Source organism: Oncorhynchus masou, chromosome 20 (assembly GCF_036934945.1).
Source record: "Oncorhynchus masou masou isolate Uvic2021 chromosome 20, UVic_Omas_1.1, whole genome shotgun sequence".
Lineage (NCBI taxonomy): Eukaryota > Metazoa > Chordata > Actinopteri > Salmoniformes > Salmonidae > Oncorhynchus > Oncorhynchus masou.
Window position 1 is genome coordinate 5194739 of NC_088231.1, and position 9132 is coordinate 5203870.

At 40.7% G+C, this 9132-nt stretch overlaps 1 protein-coding gene across 1 annotated transcript; it reads left to right on the top strand.

Annotated features, from left to right (window-relative positions):
* The first annotated feature begins 3011 nt into the window (after positions 1-3011).
* On the top strand, positions 3012-9032 carry LOC135506460 (butyrophilin subfamily 1 member A1-like). Its single transcript, XM_064925842.1, has 4 exons — positions 3012-3155; positions 7701-7763; positions 7924-8271; positions 8857-9032. Exons 1-4 carry the CDS (start codon positions 3143-3145, stop codon positions 9030-9032), a joined length of 600 nt encoding a protein of 199 aa, XP_064781914.1. The 5' UTR covers positions 3012-3142.
* Positions 9033-9132: the final 100 nt, after the last annotated feature.

Consider the following 9132-nt stretch of genomic DNA (forward strand, 5'->3'; position numbering starts at 1 on the left):
ATTGTCTTCATAAGATGTACTACTTACTGTACTTACATTTAGTCTCAATACATGTACCATGTCTCCATGTAAGCTTTTCATCAATCCAAAGCCACAAATGGTTTAATTATGTTACCCTTTCCATTAGTTCTCCATATAATTGAACACTGACATATTCCTTAGTCTTTTTGTTAGCGAACAACATACAGTATGACAAGATTTAGGCAAAGATAACTTGAAAACCATGATAAGGACCATTCCTCTACTGCTACAACAGCACCACGCATTTACTCCATTACACAAGGAATATTCCTTCCCCTTTTCCAAATTGCACCATCATCTGCATATAATGCCACCCCTATACTATGTCCAATAAGATATTGTCAATCGTCAACATGAATCAGATAGGACTAACAGCACTACCCCGTAGAGTTCCATTTTCCACCTCATATTTTCCACCTCATAAGTGGAAGTTTCGGTCAAACAATAAATCCAGTTATACATTCTCCCACTAAATCCCATTCCATTCAATTTAATCAGTACACTTGCCCACCACATTGTACCATATGCTTCCTTCAAACTTCCTTCAATGCCGAGGCTTTGGTCACCTCAGTAGTAACTTTAACTAATGCATCAAGGGTAGTCCTTCTTTTCTGAATCCACTCTGGTATGGACTAAATACACCCCTATGTTCCAAATAATACATCAATCTACCTACGATCAGCTTTTACATTCATTTACAGATTTGATTTATGTGAAATAGGTTTATAACTAGCAGGACTGGATGGATCTTTACCAGGCTTCACAAAAGGCAGAACCACATCACGTTTCCATCCTGATAGCACTCTTGTCCTCCATATTTTGTTAAGTAAACTCAAACTCTTTCCCAAATCTTCCGTAGGCAGATATTGAAACATAATGTAGCATAATGGATCCTCACTTCGAGCAGTGCAACCACACCCCTCCAAAGACCTCGTTATTTCAAACTTGGTGAATTCAGCCTCCAGTGATTCTCCAGAATCAAACCTCTTACGGAATACAGTAAATCTTCATGCTTTACTTATATCTTCTTGGCTTTTCTTCCTTACGTCTTTTACATTCATCACCTAGATTGTCAACTTTATGCACGGCTGCGAACGCACGTCCTAGAGCGTCTGCTGTTGCTCTGTTTGAAACTATATCTAATACAGATAGAGATGGGCTTACATGGATTATAGTAATTAAACAATGTGATATTACCTCCTCCTCTACAAATCTCCACTGCCACACATTCATGTTATTTGAAACCTTTAATTGCTCTTTGTGAACCCTCGTTCTATCACTTCCCACAAAGATAAAACAAGGAATAATTATAATCCAATTGAGGTTAAAACCATGTTCATGTTTCACGCCACGTCCTGTCAAACATCTAAATCATACGTAGTCCTCTTCAATTCCTGTCCGTTGGCGATCAAACCCTTATCGTTCCATTGAACAATAAGGAACACCACAATACTATGTATTATCCGGATCATCACTTGAACTTTGGCTCAGCATCCGATGTATCATTTCTTGGTAACTTTCAGAAATCCCCAGAATGTCTTTGGCTGCCTTCGCTACTTCTTTTATTTGTGCAGTCCTGCCCTTATGTGGAGCAGTCGAATTGATCACCCTGCACACGAAGGACAGGAAGTCTTCCTCTGTGATCGAGCATTTATGCTCGCATATCTCATTAACAACCGGCTGAGGTTCCACTGGCGTTCTCGGAGCGGCTAGTTATGTTGTATCTGGAGTATTTTCAACGCTAAGTTTATTACTTTCCAAACAGCCTCAGTTAGGATACATTGCTTGTAATTTTGTACCTCTCTGCTTCCATGACTTTTTTTGTATTTCACATCCTCCATATGCTGCACTGTGTTCTCCGTCACAGTTACAACATTTAACTTTAGTATCAAGCCCACATTTCCCATACTCGTGATCCCCACCACACTTTGCACGTCTCATTTTACCGTTGCAGACATTAGCAACACGCCCCATCCGTTGGCACTTGGAAGTGGCACCTACTCTCTAACTGGATGACCAAGTGATCCTAGATGCATCCTATGCGGCAGATTCCCTTCAAATTGTAACAGGGTTTTAGGGTCCACTGGACTGCCACTCTTTTTGCTTTTCTTCCGTTTTGCATCAATAACTTTTCCTCCTTTCAGGGAAGCCTTAACTTATTTCATGGTAATTTCCAGTGACATCCCAGTGGCATCCTCTCAGTTTAGACAGGGCACCGGTAATGTGACATTTCACCAAATCCCCATTTAGTGAGTTATATTTCAAGACTTTCTCCTACTGAATTTTGTATTTGCAAAGATCAGAACCTTCCCACAAACTATCGGTTTGGCCTCCTTAATCACCCCACTCAGAATGGCAGATTTTTACCTTGTCAGTTCGGGGATTCGATCCAGCAACCTTTCGGTTACTGGCCCAACGCTCTAACCACTTTTAGTCATGTAGCAGACCCTCTTATCCACAGTGACTTAGAGTAGTGAGTGCAAACATTTTCATAATATATATATATATATATATTTTAAATCATACTGTTCCCCCATGGGAATCAAACCCACAACCCTGGCATTGCAAGCACTACCAACTGAGCTCCACAGGACCAAAAAGGTTCTTCACTTGTCCCCATAGCATAAACATTTTCTTGCTCCAGGTAGACCCATTTTTCGTTCCAGGTAGAACTTTTTTTTTTTTTTTGTAGAACCCTCTGTGTAAAGGGTTCTACTTGCAAGCAAAAAAAGGATCTTCAATAACCCTTTCAGGTTTTAGATGGCACCTTAGTGTAGTTCACTATTCCTAACATAAGTTCACTAGATGGATGACCTAAGAAGTAGGTGTTACTTGTTGTTTTTACAAACAAAACATCCATAGTGTTTCTCCGATCAATTCAAAGCCTTTGCCCTGTCACATGACTATATGTTAAGACAATACAATAAACAGAGGGAGTAGACAGATGGGAGTGGATAAACTGTTCTATCTTCATTCTCTCCTACAGAGCGGAACACAAAATACGGTGTGATATGCTAGCTGGTCATGAATCTATAGGAATATCAGTGCATTCCAAAGCCACAGAGGTTTGATGTCGCAACACCTGGAAATGTATGTTACAACGACTTGAAATTGAAGAAGAATGATGCGTTCAGGTAGAAATGAATTTCACCATATAGCAACTGCCTTTGATTGAAGCATGTTGTATCTTCTGTACTTCACCATACTTTTCCTCCTCTCCTCCCCTTGGCTTAATGTTATTTACAAAGACATGTTTTGATATTCTATTGATTGACTTAGTGAGTTATTTGTATATTTACAAAAAAAAGAGGCTGAACTTCCTACTGTAGAATAAGAATAATTCTTATGGAGGTTTAATCAGCATTTACTTGATCATTCATCCAAGCAGGATCAGTCAAGGCTAGATGTATTTTTCTGCAATATCTTTCATTGTGTGCTTTTTTAAATGTCCCTTCACAGGGTACAGTAGCAGTAGTACAATTTAATGACACTGTCACAAGTGCTGAACTGAAGGTGCAAAGTTCAGCATCACATGTGATCGACAGTTGAAGTTGGACGTTTTACATACACTTAGGTTTGGAGTCATTAAAACTAGTTTTTCAACCGCTCCACAAATGTCTTGTTAACAAACTATAGTTTTGGCATGTTGGTTAGGACATCTACTCTGTGCATGACACATGTCTTTTTCCAACAATTGTTTACAGACAGATTATTTAACTTGTAATTCACTGCATCAAGATTCCAGTGGGTCAGAAGTTTACATATACTAAGTTGACTGTGTCTTTAAACAGCTTGGAAAATTCCAGAAAATGATGTCATGGCTTTAGAAGCTTCTGAGCCTGGATTGAAACTCAAAGCCTACATTGAAACTCAGTGCCTCTTTGCTTGACGTCAATGGAAAATCTAAATAAATCATCCAAGACCTCAGACAAAATATTGCAGACCTCCACAAGTCTGGTTCATCCTTGGGAGCATTTTCCAAATGCCTGAAGGTACCACGTTCATCTGCACAAACAATAGTATGCAAGTATAAACACCATGGGACCATGCAGACGTCATACCACTCTGGAAGGAGACACGTTCTGTCTCCAAGAGATGATCATGCTTTGGTGCTTAAAGTGCAATTAAATCCCAGAACAACAGCAAATGACTTTGTGAAGATGCTGGAGGAAACGGGTACAAAAGTATCTATATTCACAGTAAAACGAGTCCTATATCGACATAACTTGAAAGGTCGCTCAGCAAGGAAGAAGCCACTGCTCCAAAACCGTCATATAAAAGCCAGACTATGGTTTGCAGCTGCACATGGGGACAAAGATTGTACTTTTTGGAGAAATGTCCTCTGGTCTGATGAAACAAAAATAGAACTGTTTGGCCATAATGACTATCGTTATGTTTGGAGGAAGAAGGGGGAGATTTGCAAGCCGATGAACACCATCCCAACCGTGAAGCACGGGGGTGGCAGCATCATGTTGTGGGTGTGCTTTGCTACAGGAGGGACTGGTGCACTTCACAAAATAGATGGCATCATGAAGATGGAAAATTGTGGCTTTATTGAAGCAACATCTCAAGACATCAGTCAGGAAGTTAAAGCTTGGTCGTAAAATGGGCCTTCCAAATGGACAATGACCCCAAGCATACTTCCAAAGTTGTGGCAAAATGGCTTAAGGACAACAAAGTCAAGGTATTGGAGTGGCCATCAGAAAGCCCTGACCTCAAGTCCTATACATAATCTGTTGGCAGAACTGGAAAAGCGTGTGCGTGCAAGGAGGCCCACAAACCTGACTCAGTTACACCAGCTCTGCCAGGAGGAATGGGCCGAAATTCATCCAACTTATTGTGGGAAGCTTGTGGAAGGCTACCTGAAAGGTTTGACCCAAGTTAAACAATTTAAAGGCAATGCTACCAAATACTAATTGAGTGTTTGTAAACTTCTGACCCACTGGGAATGTGATGAAAGAAAGAAAAGCTGAAATAAATCATTCTCTCTACTATTATTCTGACATTGTCACGATCATCGTATAGAATGGACCAAGGCGCAGCGTGGTATGCGTGCATTCTCTTTTAATGAATGAACACTGAACAAAAAAACAACAAAAATCAACGAATATACCGTTAAGCTATACAACTAGTGCTGACAGGCAACGAAACATAGACAAGATCCCACACCAGAAAGTGGGAAAAAGACCTGCCTAAATATGATCCCCAATCATCGACAACGATAAACAGCTGTCTCTGATTGGGAACCATATCAGGCCAACATAGACATACAAAACCCCTAGACATACAAAAAGCCTAGACATACAAACAACTAGAGTACCCACCCTAGTCACACCCTGACCTAACCAAAATATATAGAAAACAGAAATATCTAAGGTCAGGGCGTGACAGACATTTCACATTCTTAAAATAAGGTGGTGATCCTAACTGACCTAAAACAGGGAATTTATATGCGGATTAAATGTCAGGAATTGTAAAAAAAAACTGAGTTTAAATGTATGTAGCTAAGGTGAATGTAAACTTCCGACTTCAACTGTACGGTTTTAACGGTATGTTAATTAATGTCTTTGCTGCACATTGGCTGGACATAAAGTTTTCATTTTGAGACACAATGTGGACAGGGATGTATCCCCAATTTACCAGTCACGTACTTTCAGGGTGCAAAAAATCAAATCAAATTGTAATGGTCACATACACATATTTAGCATATGTCGTTGTGGGTGTAGCGAAATGCTTGTGTTCCTAGCTTCAACAGTGCAGTAGTATCTAAAAATTCACAATATACGGTACCAGTCAAAAGTTTGGGCAGGTTTCTCTTTGTTTTTTTTCCAATTTCTACATTGTATAATAATAGTGAATACATCAAAACTAAGAAATAACACATATGGATTCATGTAGTAACCAAAAAAAGTGTTAAACAAATCAAATATATATTTGAGATTCTTCAAAGTAGCCTCCCTTTGCCTTGATGACAGCTTTGTGAAGCATGGAGGTGTGATGGTGTGGGGGAGCTTTGCTGGTGGCACTGTCAGTGATTTATTTCAAATTCAAGACATTTAACCAGCATGGCTACCACAGCATTCTGCAGCGAAAATGCACCATCCCACCTGGTTTGCACTTACTGGGATTATTATTTGTTTTTTAACAGGACAATGCCCTAACACACCTCCAGGCTGTGTAAGGGCTATTTTACCAAGAAGAAGAGTGAGTGCTTCATCAGATGACCTGGCCTCCACAATCACCCGACCTCAACCCAATTGAGATGGTTTGGGATGAGTTGGACCGCAGAGTGAAGGAAAAGCAGCAAACAAGTTCTCAACATATGTGGGAACTCCTTCAAGACTGTTGGAAAAGCATTCCAGGTGAAGCTGGTTGAGAAAATGTGCAAAGCTGTCATCAAGGCAAAGGCTGGCAACTTGTAAGAATATAAAAATGCATATTTTGATTTGTTTAACACATTTTGTGTTTACTACATGATTCAATATTTGTTATTTCATAGTTTTTATGTATTCACTATTATGATACATTGTAGAAAATAATAAAAAATAAAGAAAAACCCTGGAATGAGTAGGCGTGTCCAAACTTTTGACTGGTACTTTACATAAAAGTAAAATAATATATAAAATATAAATCGAGCAATGTGGCTTTGACTAAAATACAGAAGAATAGAATAGAATATATACATATGAGATGAGTAAAGCAGTATGTAAACGTTATTTAAACATTGTTAAAGTGACTCGTTTTCCATGATTAAAGTGGCCAGTGATTTCAAGTCTATGGATATAGGGCAGCAGCCTCTTAAGGTGCAGGGTTATGTAACCGGGTGGAAGCCGGCTAGTGATGGCTATTTAACAGTCTGATGGCCTTGAGATAGAAGCTGTTTTTCAGTCTCTCTGTCCCAGCTTTAATGCACCTGTCCTGACCTCACCTTCTGGATGATATAGGGGGGTGAACAGGCTGTGGCTCAGGTGGTTGATGTCCTTGATTTATCTTTCTGTGACATCTGGTGCTGTAGGTGTCCTGGAGGGCAGGTAGATTGCCCCTGTTTTGTTGATGTTGAGTGAGAGGTTATTTTCCTGGCACCACTCTCCCAGGCCCCTCACCTCCTCCCTGTAGTATCATCATTGTTGGCAATCAGGCCTATTACTGTTGTGTCATCTGCAAACTTGATGATTGAGTTGGAGGCGTGCATGGCCATGCAGTCATGGGTGAAAAAAAGAGTACAGGAGAGGGCTGAGCACCCACCCTTGTGAGACCCCTGTGTTGATCATCAGCAAGGTGTTGTTTCCTACATTCACCACCAGGGGGGGCGGCCCGTCAGGAAAGCCAGGATGCAGTTGCACAGGGCGGGGTTCTGACCCAGGGCCCCGAGCTTAATGATGAGGTTGGGGAGTATTATGGTGTTGAATTCTGAGCTATAGTCAATGAACATCATTCTTACATAGGTATTCCTCTTGTCCAGATGGGATAGGGCAGTGTGCAGTGCGATGGCAATTGAATATGTCAGTAAACTCTCCAGCCAGCGCTCTGAGGACGCAGCTAGGGATGCCGTCTGGGCCAGCAGATAGAAATTGCAGATAGAAATTCCATGAATAGAGAGGACATGATTTCTTACTCCACTCCTTATTCCAGCATACCCTGTTAAGATTATAATGTCATCACACTGATCTTCAACACAGGTTTGTCTTTGAGGGTGATGATACTGGCAGCTCTCACCGTTCCCATCGTAGTCCAAAGTCCTGGTGAGCATATGCTATTAGTTTTCTGCAAAATATCCAATTTTTTTCTACATAACTGTCTCAACTTAATAAATAGAAAAATATTATCCTTCAATTTCCTTGAGTAAGAAAATTAGTCTCACTCTCTCTCTCTCTCGCTCACATTCTCTCTCTCTTACCCCAGAAATCTTCACCTTGTCGGTCCCACACGGTCCAATCATGACCTGGTTGAACTCATCCGTTTCTTTATCTTGTGAACTTTCACCTCTCTTCAATGCGGAGCCATTGGAGGTGCGCTGGTACAGGGCCAAAGACTTTGACTCAACTGCCTTGTTGTACAAAGATCACAAGATCCACGAGGCCCCTGTGGACCCCCGGTACAAGGGCAGGGTGTCTCTAACTGGGGGGCTGGAGAGAGGGAATGTGTCCCTGACACTGGAGAGGGTCACACTGGCAGACAGGGGGGAGTATGTGTGCTATGTTAGCAGTGAACAGTGGTATGAAAAAGCCATTGTACTCCTCACAGTGAATGGTAAGTAATTGGGGACAGTCCTACTTAATGGATAGTTCACCCAAATTACAGATTGGTTTCCTTCACTTGCATTGGTTAATAGGCCAAAATTGCTAAATAGTTTGCATTTGGTGACAGTGGCCAGGTATACAAAACCAAAGCATGGATTGCTGTCTTAGCTTGTCCATAGACAGATTTCAGGGTAAGGAAACCAATGTGTAATTTGGGTGAACTACCACTTCAAAATGGATTGACATTTTTGGTCTGTCCACAAAACTACAACTTTCCCAAAAATAGTGTAATACCAGGGTTTGGGTCAATTCCAATTCATTTCCAGAAAGTAAACCAAATTCCAATTCCACATTTTCCAAATTGAAAATCATTGAAGAGAATAGGAATTGTCACTGTACTTCCTGAATTGACCGAAATGCCAATGCAATTCACTCAACCCGGCGTAATACTCACAATATTGTAGCAGAAATGATCTTGTATCTTTTTTTAAAATGATAATTTACAGGAAAATGATGATGCATGAGATACAGTAGTCTATTCCAATAATCTATGATCATAGCTTGTCCTCACCCTCCCCTTTTATCTGTCCATTAGTAACAGGTAGTCAACCAGTTCTCTCTGTTGCTGAAGCAAGAGGAGGAGGAGGTCAGGTAAACGTCACCTGTTCATCAGAGGGCTGGTCACCACAACCTAAACTCACCTGGAGAAACAAAGAGGGGACAGAGATCAGAAATGAGCAAGTACTCAACACTGCTGGTAATTACTTGTAGAATCACTACACATGCCAAATCAGTCTGAAGAAGGCTATCTACAAGTGTGTGTGTGTGTGTGTGTGTGTGTGTCTTTCCCATATAATAAATGGCTGTGTTT

Bases quoted from the DNA above. Each gene is read 5' to 3' on its own strand.
- LOC135506460 (XM_064925842.1), top strand. The intron at 7,764-7,923 runs GTGAGCATATGC...CTCTTACCCCAG, and splicing joins CATCGTAGTCCAAAGTCCTG to AAATCTTCACCTTGTCGGTC. The intron at 8,272-8,856 runs GTAAGTAATTGG...TCTGTCCATTAG, and splicing joins TGTACTCCTCACAGTGAATG to TAACAGGTAGTCAACCAGTT.